We start from the raw sequence: 15,182 nt of genomic DNA, 5'->3' as shown, positions 1-15,182 counted from the left end.
GCACTGTTTTTTGTCAAACTCAGCACTCATCTGATCATTTTAGTCCTGTCCGGATATACTTGCCCATAATTTTCTATGTAGATGTTGCCTCATGTTGGAAAAAGATGTCTGACTGCTGCTACTTGCTGTATTTAGTCTCATAGTGCAACTATCAGTATCCCCAATACAAAACTCTTCCTGGGAAGAGGCATTCAACCATATATTTCTTTTGGGTGATAAACGCTTAACTACACACTCTACCCGGGAAAGCATTTTCAGGAGGTTAAAGAAATTAAAATCATTAAGAAAAGTGAGATCCTGCAAAAAGAGTCATTATACTGGAATAGATACAGGTATAACACAGTACTTTATATACACATATGCACAATATCATCAACTTTAATTTTCTATAAATAATGACTAGTTGTATCACTGCCAGTTTCTTATCTAAAGACACATGACACAATCATCCAGGTTCATAGAAGATCGAACCCTCTAGAAACTCATTCCCCTGTGGTAATACAGATGCCCCCTCCTGTATAAACTAAACCAATTCGAATAGGGATTATGATTCATATAAACCAGCCTGTCAACAAGAGCAAAGGATTTTGATCAAGTACTAAACATCACCAGCTTAGTATGCTGATTTGTCCAAATACAAAGACAAATCATATAAATCATACAAGTTATGATTCCAATGATTAATCCAATGTAGAAGTAAAACATCTGTATCTTAAACTTATTCTATCCTTATTTCAAATCCAAAGTGCTAAAAAAAAGTGAAGACACTTCTATAGACTTAGAACAAAATTGGTATTTCCTTGTGTGTTCCCTTATGTGCTTCCTTGTTTCATTGTATGTAGTGTTTCTGTTCTCATTATATGGATTTTCTAGGGACATACAACAATCAGCCATAACATTAAAACCACCTGCCTAATATTGTGTAGGTCCCACTTGTGCTCGTTGAGGCAAGGACTCCACAAGACCTCTGAAGGTGTGCTGTGGTATCAGGCACTAAGACGTAAGCAGTAGATCCTTTAAGTCCTGTAAGTTGTGAGGTGGGGCTTCCATGGATCGAACTTGTTTGTCCAATACATCCCACAGATGCTTGATTGGATTGTGATCTGGGGAATTTAGATACCAAATCAACACTTTGAATTCTTTGTCATGTTCCTCAAACCATTTCTGAACAATTATTGCAATGTGGCAGGGTGCATTATCCTGCTGAAAGAGACCACTGCCATTAGGGAATACCATTACCATGAAGGCGTGTATGTGGTCGGCAACAATGTTTAGGCAGGTGATACGTATCTAAGTAACATCCACATGAATGCCAGGACCCAAGGTTTCCCAGCAGAACATTGCCCACAGCATCACACTGGCTCTGCTGGCTTGCCTTTTTCCCATATTGCATCCTGGTGCCAGCTGTTCCCCAAGTAAGCATTGCACATACACATGGCCATCCACATGATGTAAAAGAAAACACCTTCTTCCATTGCTCCATGGTCCAGTTCTGATGCTCACGTGCCCATTGTAAGTGCTTTCAGCAGTGGACAGGGGTCAGCATGGCTACACTGTGTTTTCTGACACCTTTCTATAACCTTTTTAGCAATTTGTGCTACAGTAGCTCCTCTATGGGATTGGACAAGACTGGCTAGCCTTCACTCCCCATGCAGAACCTTGGGTACCCATGTCCCTGTCGCAGGTTCACTGGTTGTCCTTCCTTGGACCCTTTTTGATTGGTACTAACCACTGCATGCCAGGAGCACCCCACAAGACCTTCCATTTTGCAGATGCTCTGACCCAGTCATCTAGCCATCACAATTTGGCCATTGTTGCTTAAATGCCCATTTTGTAATCTGTCCGTTTGTAATACCGCGCACGCGCGCACACACATACACACACAGGAGAGAGAGAGAGAGAGAGAGAGAGCACTTTAACAGTGGCGCGTCCAGTGATCCTCTCTCTCTCTGTGTGTGTCTCGGTGTTTGTGTGTGTATGCGTGTGTGTGAGGTGTCAGAACGAAAGTAGCACGAACAGAGAAACTTGGGAGTCTTTGAGCTATTTTCACAAGAGGCTGGAGTTGGCGAGGTGTTTTGGAGAGATTCGTTCTGCTCTAAAGCGGACTAGCCTGTTCTTTATAAACGATGGGATTCCACAGCGCCATCAGCGTGTTCCTCATCACCACCCTCAGTGTTTTTACTTCAGCTTTGGGCGCGAGCAGCTGTGAGTGTTATTCTTTCAAGTGCTTTCGATACCAAATCCTGAGTGTTATGAATGAAGAGCAGGAGTATCCACTTATACAGTGTTCATTTACCTCCAGCTAGACTGTACGTATATTCCGCGCTGCAAATTCTGGATAAAAAAAAAGTCTGGTCAAAATTGAATTTGAAATAAAGTGGCATTAGCTAGCATTGTATAGGGTACTGTATAATACTTAACGAGCTTATTAGGAGAAAAGCATGGTACTCTTTAAAAAAATATATATATATATATATATATATATATATATATATATATACACACACACACACACACACACACACACACACACACATCTGTTTCAGTTGTTCCTCAAGCTCGGTGCATGACCGCTCAGCTTCTTTTTTCCCCAAATTATTCTTTAATAAATCCTATACTGTCATCTGTTTAGGAAACTCAGCGGAGAACCTCTAACTGTATTTCGCGCAAGGTATGTGGCCACCCTGCTGAAAAAACAAACAAACAAACAAACAAACTAAATACGATAGAAACCCTCAGAATTTGTAATGGTTTTAATGGTTATAATGGGAATTGTACTGGTTTTAATGGAAACTGTAATGGTCCCTGTGGGTCGCTACTGGTAATTTGTTGCCTTCTATTGGTGACATGTTATATCTAGTGGATACCATTAAGTTAATGGTTTTAATGGTTATCTGCTGGTTTGTAATGGTATTTGTAGTAGAAACCAGTGGAAGTTCTGTGATGATATCTACTGCTTTGTTGTTGTTGTTTTTTTTTCTTTCAGCAGGGCAATGCCGTATAATGGACTAATGTTATATAGTGTGCGAACACTCATGTGCTTGTTTGACTGTAAAGGCATGTTCTCGTAAACCTTCATATTCTGTATTGGAGTAATTACTGGTAGTCAGGAGTATATCCTCATCAAATGCAATAGTATCATAATGATAGTATGGTAGTATGTGAATAAACCACCAGTTATATGAATATGAAGGTATAAGCCTATCTCGGGAAAATTGGCCAGTTATACATTAATAGACAGATCGTACAATAAATTAAGTAAGCAGAATTGCTCTCTTTTTTTCATTTCTCTCTGCTTTACTCCTTGAGAGCTCACTGACTTTCATGCCCACGTTTATGATGTCATATAAACTCATTTGTGGGCAAGAGAGCGCGCAAAAACGCTTACCAAGCCGTGCGCGTGCAGCGCTAAACGGATAAGCGCCTGGCGCTCAAGTGCCAATCTTTTGCTGCTTTCAAGTTCTCCTCAGAAGTTCGTGCGTACGGGTTCCGAGGTAGTAATTACGACGTGCTGTGTGTGTGTGTGTTCAAGTGACTGTGGGCGAAAAATCTGACGGCGTGAGAAAACTTCTCTTGGTTTTAATTTATTTGTTAGCAGCCTATCATCAACCACAAGAAGATTATTTTTTTGCTGTAGCCTATTGAAAGAAAATAAAGAACGTTACATTCATATTTGTTATTGACACGCCACCAACTTGGAAAAATATGTGCGTTAACGTGCGTTCATATTTCAGACACGACTTGAAGGCAACATTTGCACATCAAAGCTCTCTCTCTCTCTCTCTCTCTCTCTCTCTCTCTCTCTGTGTGTGTGTGTGTGTGTTGGGGGGGTCATATCTTGGTGGAGACCAAATATCCCCACAAGTATGTGTGGTAAAATGACAATATATGCTAGTACATAAAGTGATAGTATACAGTCCTGGAGAGCAGCAGCCGGGCTGAGAATCATGTTTTCCTTCTTTCAACCAAATTAAGTTAATTAAGAGCTTGTTAATTCGCTGCCTAGTTGAATGAAATGAATAATTAAATGATTTAGAATGACTTAGAAATAACCTAGGATAAAAATACTGATGGTCCAGTAGTCCCACGTAATTGCCATTTGACACCCCTGTATTAGACAATAGATTATACCTTATAGCAGTAGCTTATAGCAGTAGCTTATACTGTGTATGTATTTCCACTCTTGGAAGCTATATTGAGCCTCAAACCATATGTTATTTAAAGGCGTCTTATTCTGTCTTGTCTTGGAGTAATTAGGTGTTGGAGTATCCTTGTCAAATGCAGTAGCATTAGTATTAGGGTAGCAATAAGTGAGTAAGTCTACAGTAATATAAATATGAATATGAATGTACAGTGGTGCGTGAAAGTTTGTGAGACTTTTAGAATTTTCTATGTATTTGCATAAATTTGACCTAAAACATCATCAGATTTTCACAAAAGTCCAACAAGTAGATAAAGAGAACCCAGTTACACAAATGAGATAAAAAATATTATACTTGGTCATTTATTTATTCAGGAAAATTATCTAATATTACATATCTGTGAGTGGCAAAAGTATGTGAACCTCTAGGATTAGCAGTTAATTTGAAGGTGAAATTAGAATCAGGTTTTTTTCAATCAATGGGATGACAATCAGGTGTGAGTGAGCACACTGTTTTATTTAAAGAACAGCGATCTATCAGAGTCTGATCTTCACAACACATGTTTCCACATCTGTGTGAGAGATGTAATGGGCCATGATATTCACAGTCAGTTTCTATATCTCACAAGATGATGATTAGTCATGGCTATGATCACAGCAGTCTGTGATCCCGTGCTGAAGCTGTCCTTGTGACGATAGGGTTCAGCACCATGGAGAACAACAGTTTTCTCTCAATGTCCCATTTTTTCTCTGCTGTTTCAGAATTTATAAAGCATAGTCAAAATTAACTAAGCTCATTGAGTTGTGTCTGTATTAGTCTGTGTTTTGTTTTCAAAAACAAAAAAGTTGCAGAGGTACTTTGATCCATGTAAATAAATTCTGGAAGCCAGGCAATTCAAAACTGAGAGGTGACCGGATCTTGCTACGGAATTATCAGGCATGAATTATGCACTGCAGGTGGTGAATAGATATGCAGCCAGTGTCTGTTTTTCTTGTTTGTTAAATTACCCTTTGTCTCCCCAGAAACATTTTGCAGCTTCAAATGTTAGACATACTTTGTAAATTGAATGCTAAAAATTCCAATTAAGTCCATTTCAATTAGTTTGAAAAGCAACAAAATGTGGGAAAGATCAAGGGGTGTGAATACATATGCTAGGCACTGTATAATGCCCATCTTCCTTGAATTCTAGTTCCCCTGCAAGGTGTATAATTTATCCTAGCTCCACAATTTTCGACAGAAGCTCTACAGTATATATTCATGCATGTCTCCTGAGATGCCTGAGCTGTCTTCATCTGTAATTACGGCTTTGCCTCAAACAAGTTCCTGCAAAGATCTTGAGCCCAAGACAATGAACCACAATGGAAATGATAGCAAAAATACTTTACAGGGTAGATTATCTAAAAAATAATAATCTGATAATTAATAATCAAAAAAAATATTAATTCTGTTATACTTATAAAATCTAAATATTACATATGCAACCATGGTCTCTGACTGAGTGGCAGACTGCCAGGGCAGTTTCCTTTGGAACTAGAGGAGTATTCCCATTTGTTTATTTTCTTGCCGAGTAACAATAGCAAAGCTGTCACCCCATAACTGTGACCATGAACATGACCCCACAAATGCAATCTATAAAAGGTACCCTCTACATCAGTGCTTGTCCACTTGCCTTTCCCCTGTCATACAATAAAAGACAGTACTCATAACTAGATACAGCTCTTTACTGGATAGGTATCACTCAAAATTCTGATACTATTGTTATTAAAAATCACCACAGAGCACATGGTCTGAGATGAAGGAAGATTCAGTCAGTGATATCTGGCAAAGGTAGACAAAGAAAGTTTGATCTTTTGACATCTATAACTCGTTGTCTCTGTAAGTTTGTGACTTAGATTGGAGAGATATTCTACAACAGATTAAACCCATTCAATTCAAGGGAGCAGTCAAACAGACTTAATTTAAGTCAAACAGGCTGCATTGAATGATATTTAATGAGTATTTTTAGAAAGGTATGACTTGACCTGCATTGAAGTATGCTTGCATAATAACTTCCTTGACCCAATGGGCTAACCTGTGTCTAGACAGCTGAGCCCCTTTATGATGCTTCACAAAGCACACAAACAGCTGGTCAGTAACTTGAGAGCCCTGACTGGTCAGTAGGTTTATTAATATACCATGGCATCGATACTGTACCTTTGGCAAGAATGCTGGATTTGTCCAGAGCATGTTGTTTAAAAGCCAGTCTAACACAGGTACTGCATGCTGACCAATGATGCAACAATTAGCCAACTCATCTGAGCATATTGACTGTCAGAAAGAAAGTTGTCTTAAGTGGCACTTTATTCCTGCGTCTTACATTGTTTCATATTTCAAGTTGCACAAACAGCTTAGCATCAAGTTCAGGTCCTGGAGTGGAATCAGTGTTTTATGTGAAAATCAGAGATGTTCCACACCTTTAAGAAAAGATTTGAGTGGTTGATGCACTCCCAGCAGCAAACATTCAACCTGCTGTGCAGACAATGCTGCCACATACAGTATTAAGGTAGAACCCCAAAAGAGATGCTTGTAGCATATGCTGCAAAACACCAAAATATGGTTTATGGTGGAAGACAGTGGGTCCATGCTCAGAACCTGCACACTCACAGGAATGTGTCTGACTCTTGTGAACATGCTAGAGTTCCTCCCATGGGCCAGGCACATATTTTCTAGGTGTGTGTTCTCCTGTGCCACAGTGAGCCGTGCAACCAGGGCAGCAGGTCCAATCTGTTGGGTCGAAGGCATAGATGGCCCATTAGAAACATCAACATCAGGCAGAACAATGGCTCGTTTAACCCAATTGGTATAGTAATGACACTGGTTGCATAATCAATGAAAAGCAATGCAGTGTCATCCATGACAATGACAGTGGTGGAAAGGCATACAGCTGTAGATTCAGTCAACTGTGTGCCATTGCATCATGGTAGAAAAAAGCCTCTGTCTTTACTTTGCCAGTGAATCACATTGGTCAGTGAGTTTTATGTGTGTTTGCAAACAGATCGACTTCAGCTCTTTTAGCAGAAGTCCCAAATTTCTTCCAAATTTACTGAAATTTGCTGAATTTCCTTGCGAATAATCAGGTATAGGCTTGCTGCAAGACAACACATCAATTGACTGATTGAATCAGCCAATAGGTGGTTCCTAAAGACAGGAAGACAGCTGTTGGGGCTATACAGCCAACTGTTCAGATAAAGGAGTACATATATATAGACGGTGGCATCACAGCGCTCTAAGGCAATTCTCACACAATCTGTAAGCACCATGGGTGTTAACCCAAAGGGAAGGACTCTGAATTGGTTTGCAACTTTAGAGTCTATGCTCACAAACCAATTTGTTCATTGTTAGCGTCACATATGGTATGTGTAACATACAGAAGAGCAGTGAATGGCAGTTGTCAGAAGACACATAGGCCTCTCAGATCTAGGAAGGGGTCTCTTTTAGAACTAGGAAATATATAGCCAATTAGCTTCTGACTTACACCTCTCTGAGGTGGACCGCTGTGATTGGAGGTGGCCAGTGGTGAAGCTGGAAAGGATGCCGTGTGAACAGTATGCCCAGATGTCTGACCAGATGTTAAGCTACAATGCTTCAGTTGCAGAGAGGGAAATCATCCCACCTTTGACCACATTATTTCAGAAACATTGCTTACCTAATGAGGCCACTGGTCTCTCAACCAAGGCACTGATATCAAGCCTCATGCACTTGGCTTTTGGCCACTGCCAGCTCCGTTATTCTACATCCCAATGCAGTAAAGGCACTCGCTCTTCCTCTTTCATGGAGCTGATCAGCTGCATCTTCTATTTGTTTCTAGTTGTTCCTGCAGTGGCAACATGGCAATGAAGCGTACATTTTTCTTCCTAGTGGGCTTCACAGCCATGTCTGCTGCACATTCCACTCCCCACAGTGGCAATACAGAATCAGAGGATGGTAATGAATAGCCTGCATTATTTCACTATCAACATTATGCTGCACTGAGGTCAGGGTTCTGTAAGTGCCTGCCGAAGATGCTCTGGTCACAAACAATTTGGGCATTATTTGTGTTAATCAACCAACTCTGCCAGGGTCTGGTAGAAGAAACAGAACACCATCCTGTCCAAAAGGTTGGGAAAGTTGAAAAAGTTTAATAATTTAGATAAGCAAGTTATGCCATGTTGGCGTTACTAAGGTTAAGAAATTAGTTACTCTGTATCCGCAGCACCCACACTTCAAAATATCTGCAAGTGACTGTCCTCATACAGGGTATCTGCAGGTATCAGTACTTCAAATTTAATACTTTTTAATACCATATTCAAGACATTTCCAAAAAAAATTTAAGACCTGCACATCACTTCAATCATGCTACACGATACATCAGCTATAATGGATTGTGTTCATGCATATACATCCATTTCTGGGTAAACTTCTATAGAGTTATATGGGAGACCATATCAAATATCCTTTTTGCATTACCATTTGCTCCAACAGTGAAAGAAAAAAAAAATCCAGTATTTCCTTTCCATGACTTTCCAAGAGAGGAAAAAAATAGAGAGAAATGGATTACGGCAGTCAGAATTTTTATATTATATTTATATATATATATATATATATATATATATATATATATATATATATATATATATATATATATATTATATTATATTTATATATATAATATTAAAAACCATTGCTATTTTCTAATATTACTATTGCACTGGATAATACTTAACAATAACAAATAGTAATATAACAATAATAGTGTATTTCTGACTTCATTCACTATTATGTGTTAGACCCTGTGGCTTTTTTTTGGCAGAAAACCACAGGAAGACCTCCTTTTGGTTGGCAACAGTTTTTTTAATTCACTTCTCATTACCAATCAGGTGAAATGCTATAAACCTCTGCCCACAAAAATGTTTGCGATTACTCTAACGTAAAACTAAAATGAATCTGGCGCATGTTGTGTCTAATGCAGGTTATTAGCGACTCAAACTCACAACACAGACAGAGATGAAGTTGGTGTGGAGCGGCATTTACTGGGAACCGAGCCGCTCTAAAACACTGATGAGCCGCACACACTCTGAGTGCAACACAGTCACACGGGTTTACCATTTCAAAAAGCAACAAACAAAAATAAGATCTAAATCTTTACAGGGTCGGTTCGGTTTTTAAGACCTTTGAAATGTGAATTTAAGACATTTTAATGCTAATTAAGGCCTTATTTTTGCCTAAAGGAATTTAAGACATTTTAAGACTTTTTTAAAGCCTTTTTTTAAGGACCCGCGGACACCCTGTTATAGTGCAGTTGGTAAGGAAACAAGTGGAGAGCATTCCAAAGGAAACTGGAATAAAACCAAGTAAAACTCTTGTTCTACTTATTCTCCATGTTCTCTTATTTATTTCTTTATACACTCCGTAGTTGTTTTCAGTCAATGTCACAAAGTGCACTTAGAATGCACAAGTACAGACATCAGAAACAATAAAAACATGTCCTCTTCTTCTTCTTCTTTTGGTTGTAGCACACATTTCTAACTCTGTGTAGGAGTTCTAGTGCAACTAGCAAGGATATATGAGAGGTCACATAAGATGACATCTTGCTTGAAGTGCTTAATCACAATAACACACTGCACTGTGATGCAACTTCAGAAGACTGGGCAGAAATGTTATTTTGAGTCTACATTGTTGTGCACTATATATATATATATATATATATATATATATATATATATATATATATATATATATAATACATTTGTATGAAAAGATACAGCTAAAAATGTTGAAACTACAGTAGATCCATCAGAGAACCACTGAGGAAGGGCAGGGTTCTTTGAGGGTTCTTAACTACCTAAAGGTTCTACCTCTAATAGACTTAGGGACAAAGCAACAAGCCTTTAAGGGTTGGAATGTTTTTTCTAATGTTGTATGATAAAAATGCTGAATATGAACCTAAATTCTGTACTATGAATATATTGAATGAATTAATAGAAAGTAGCCAAATTTAAGGTGATCTATTATTCTTATATTTTCACACTCATATCAGAGGAAAAGGGAAAAATTAGCATAATAATCAAATTAATATATTGTAAGTATTTGTCATTTGTCAACCTTACTACCTAGAAAGTTGTATGAATATTTTGATATATTCATTCTTATTGTGAAGCACTTATTATTTTGACTTCACTGTCACTTGCAGAATATCGGTCCTGGCACCACATTTAAGAAATACTCTATGTAAATGTTATTGTTTCATAGATGTTAATATGAAAAGAAGAAACCAGAAAATATATTCTGACAAGGAAATAAATATTCATGATCACAAGATGCAAACAATAAGCTTAGACACATTTCACTTGCATGTTATGGTTAATCTAATGGAACACATCTTCCCTATATCAGACATTAGTCCTGCTGTTACTTGTGCAAGCTTATTCAACAACAGATTGCATACAATAGCAATCATAGCAGGCAGCATCTTTACTCTTTTGAAAAACACTAGACAATGCTGCAGCACACAAAAAGCTGAGATTTTAGAAAAGCATACTGTGCTGATGTACATGCTGATGTTCTTGCTTTGTTCGTTTAGAACATCTAAAAGAAAATCTGATGTACGCTAACTAGCCTAGGTAATGGATTTTTTTTTACTCTCTAATTGCATGTCAAGGCTACTCTCTTTGAGTACTCTAAGAGATTTAAAAAAAAAGACATTTTTTTTTACTAATTTCAAGTTTAAAATTTTCTTATTAAAATAATTTTGCGTCTTAAATTAGCTAAATTATCTGCCTATTTCACAGGAAAATTTTAAGCTTGAATTTTAAGCATTTTAGTATATTCAGGGCGCACGGTGGCTTAGTGGTTAGCACGTTCGCCTCACACCTCCAGGGTCCGGGGTTCGATTCCCGTGTGTGCGCAGAGTTTGCGTGTTCTCCCTGTGCTGCAGGGAGCCAGAGTACCCAGGTTTCCTCTGGGTACTCTGGCTTCCTCCCCCAGTCCAAAGACATGCATGGTAGGCTGATTGGCGTGTCTAAAGTGTCTGTAGTGTATGAATGGGTGTGTGTATGTGATTGTGCCCTGCGATGGACTGGCACCCTGTCCAGGGTGTTCCCCACCCTGTGCCTGATGTTCCCTGGGATAGGCTCCAGGTTCCCCCGCGACCCTGATGACGGAGTAAATGGTAGAAGATGGATGGATTTTACTATATTCAAGATATAATCGCTGGATAACATTTTGTAGTGCATTGTAAAGCCAGCAATTCCTTTATTTTAATTTAATTTTTCTTCCTGTCAAATTTTTAACAAGTGCAATTACTTGTGTAACACACACAGCACAGAAACAAACTGAACAGAACCAATATTGAAACATTCTCTTGGATCTTGTGATCCAACTTCAATACACCCTTACTAAACTAGTCAGAAAAAATAGGCTGTTTGTAGCCCCAGTATAATAAGTTATCATTATAAATTATCATAATAAGTTATCAATATGTTATCATTCATATAGTAACAGCTCAGTCACAGGGACTTTTACGGTGGCTGCTCAATATAATGTAATAATGATAATAAACAGATAAAAAAAATTAAACATGTATAATCATTAAAACATTTATTTGTCTATATATAAATTCTTTATTTGTCATATATACATTACAGCACAGTGAAATAATTTTTTCACATATCCCAGCTTGGATAAGAGTGCAAGGGCAGCCAGAGACGATGCCCATGGAGCAGATAGGGTTAAGGGCCTTATTTCAAGGGCCCAAGAGTAGCAGCTTGGGGTTGAACCCCCAGCCTTCTGTAACCCAGACTCTTAACCATTGAGCCACAACTGCACAGTAGACTTTTTGTAACAGTTAGTAAGTTTCACAACACGGGAGACAATACAGGACAGAGGAGGTTATGCTTTCTGGGTTCTCAGTCATATAGCAACCGCATATGTTTTTGTCTCACTGACTTTAAGAGAGACAATACAGGAGTGACTGGTGAGGGAATAGCTGTTTATAGCTGCTATAGTGTAAATGATAACAAGAGCTAACTTGCTTCCTGGACGTTCCATAATGTGACGACATTCAGTAACTAATTCAAACTTCTTGTTGGCAAATTGCTGCAGTATAAGGTAAATAACACACTTTGGACCATGCTGTTATATAAAAATAATCCACTTTGATGTGGTAACAGTCCTCCACTTCATATCACGCCAGCCTGATGTGGATTATCATGATGTGGACATGTGGTCTGTCATGTGTTATTCCTTATTTATTAATATGTAAAAGAAATTTCAAACATTCCAGAGTAGTTAAGGATTATTATGATTTCAGCTGCATTTTTGTTCCTAGTAAAATAATATTTACAAGAGGACAGGTGTAGTGGTATTTTAGTGTTATTTTAGTTAGATTTGGTCCTGAGGATGACACCCTCAGTGCTCAATTAAAAATATCAGATTGATTACTTAATAGATTAACTTGTATCTCCTACTATGTGCCATCAATTAAAACATGTGAGACATTCAACTTGTAGATGTTTTCTCTTCATGATAAGATAGCAGGCTATTTTTTGTTCATTGATTGTCTCAGAAAAGCTGTCACATTGAAACTCCGCAGTATCCTTCTGTTGTTTTGATGTGTTCTTTGTGGCGCATCCCTTCAGTGCACTATTCTATGAGACAGACTTTAGACACTCAAACAGATGTATTTTTGTTCCTTTCCTCTAGGACTCAGGTACATGCTGTCATGCTTAATTAACTACTAACTTAAGAATTTTCAAGCAAATTCTGCAGCATGGATTGTTTGCTATTTTGTCTGGATATATTTTCTGCAGTCATGCATAATGTCATAGAAATGGCTTGTAATGACCCCTTTTTTTTTTTTTTTTTATAATTTATAGAGTATGCCAATATTCTTTTGAAAGGTACTTGCAGGTATGAGAAAGCAGAGCTGAGTGGATACAAGTGTTTTATTGCAAGAATGGCAATGAAATTGGGACATATTACCTGAATACAATCTACTGTATGAATAGCTCCACTAAGATTTGCTTGGTGTCCATTGTGCCATAGTGCACTTGAGCTAGTAGAAAGCTCACAAGTGACACAAATTCGATGTGTGCTGCCAATGGAATGAACAGGTGTTGCACTTCAGTAAGCACCATCGTCATGATCTGCTGATCTTATGTTATTTTACAGTCAGTTCAGGTCCAAGCTGAAAACTGACAGTCCAGAAGGGATGTCATTCTTATATCAGGTTTACAACTGATTACATGATTATATAACTGATTACTCAATTAAAAGTAACTAATTGAGCCATTGAATCCTTTTTTATTTTATAGTGTTTTTAACATTTTAACAGACATGGCTACAGAACAGATTATGCTCAGAAGAATAGGGAAAGATTGGACAAGCAAGCTGGTTACAAGATTTACAAGAGATGTCAGGAAGAAAGAGGGTGAAATTTAGAACTGAGATGTTATTAGGATAAATACAATTACAATTTTAACATACACTGTTTGGCCATCTTTGTTACTTGTAACAATAAAGGAACATCAGTGAAAGCCAACTCACTAAATAATTCTCTGTAATACTGGCTATAACCTTATTTACATGTCTTTGGATCTCTCTCTCAGCCTGATTCAGATACTGATTCAATATCAACTTGCTGTTTTTGGACTGTTTGCTTTCAAAATAAAAATGCTTGCACTTATGTCCAAATCTCTTTTTTTCATAAATAAATCTCTCGTTTTTCACACTACTAGTAAAATACGACTATGGAAAACAGAAAATAAAACAAGAAGCAAAAATGTATCATGAGACCAAGCCCATGCTTACACCCTGAATTAGATCCAAAATAATGAGAGATGATTTGCACATGCAATGGGATAAATTGTGCGCACAGTGAGCGGGCATGTTCCAGGTGATTTACAGAGAGTAATGCTGCAATCCACTGTAATCAGAACTTGTAAAAAAAAAAAAAAAAAAGGACCTCTAACGTGGAAAAGTGCAATGGAATGGTCATTAAACTCGAAATTTGGGTTTTCCAAGTCAGGGACTCGGGCAACATCCACCTGGCCTGAGTCCTCTGACATAAACATACCTGACGTTATAACAATATGGCAGTGCACAGGCAACAATAAACAGATTTTTCTTTATATTATTTTCTACTTGATATAAACTCAATTTTACTTAACATTTAGCTTTTGTGTTGTGAAAACATGTTTTAACAGCTTTGTGAGTTTAGAATTGTAATATAATTCTGTTGATTTCAGCCACGTTACTAATGAGATAAGGCCATTGTGAAAGAATTTAGAACTTAGAATTATTGTGTAGAAATAATTAATGTAGTTCTTCTTAATATGTTTATCAAATTCAGAGACAAGCCATACAAATATGACCTTGCTCTAGACATCCATTTTTGTCCGAACTGAAACACTAGAACACATTTATATTGAAACTCCAGAAAATCGAGTACAATTGATTGTGGTATAATTATTTAATTATGGCATCAAAGTAAGAGGGGGAAAAATGTGTAAATAATTTTTTTGTGCGTGTTCTGAATAGCTACTGTGAATTCGGATCTAAAAGAAACTCTCAAAAGAGTAACTAAAACTCAAGTATAACATCAGCAAAAGGTAGAGAGAAACAGGTTGAAAGACTATTCAAATAGAGTTTAGAGATGAGTGTGCATTATATTAATCAGCCCCTCCAAGATTTTGCAGTCACAGAAATGAACACAAAATCAAGCAAACACGCAAAGTGAAATCCTGTATGGACTGAATAATAACCTTTTTAAAAGTCACTGTTTAAAAGCTATTTGTATGGAGGCACATGTGTGCATTGAATATTAAAAAAAAACAACTTTACAGAGGTAATAAGACATAATTTTGAGAAACTTTCTTAATAAAATTATATATTATAAGTATAATTTTGTCTTCACCCTATATAATTTTGTCTTCACCCTATGTTCTATTTGCAGAACAGGCTTCTGCAAATTTAATACATGCTATCAGGATGTATTAATTTGTGCACACAATTGGCATTGCACAC

The 15,182-nt window shown here is 37.5% G+C and overlaps 1 protein-coding gene across 1 annotated transcript in view; it reads left to right on the top strand.

The window, feature by feature from the left end:
* The first annotated feature begins 2,126 nt into the window (after positions 1-2,126).
* cntnap5l (contactin associated protein family member 5 like) overlaps positions 2,127-15,182 on the top strand; it is a 109,089-nt gene continuing 96,033 nt past the window's right edge. Inside the window, exon 1 of the mRNA XM_053635076.1 lies at positions 2,127-2,205. Coding sequence (XP_053491051.1) covers positions 2,127-2,205 — 79 coding nt within the window. The remainder of the gene's footprint in view (positions 2,206-15,182) is intronic.

The sequence above is a fragment of the Ictalurus furcatus genome, chromosome 10 (assembly GCF_023375685.1).
Source record: "Ictalurus furcatus strain D&B chromosome 10, Billie_1.0, whole genome shotgun sequence".
Lineage (NCBI taxonomy): Eukaryota > Metazoa > Chordata > Actinopteri > Siluriformes > Ictaluridae > Ictalurus > Ictalurus furcatus.
Note: the sequence above shows the minus strand (reverse complement) of the source record. Positions and strands in the feature narration are given on the sequence as shown.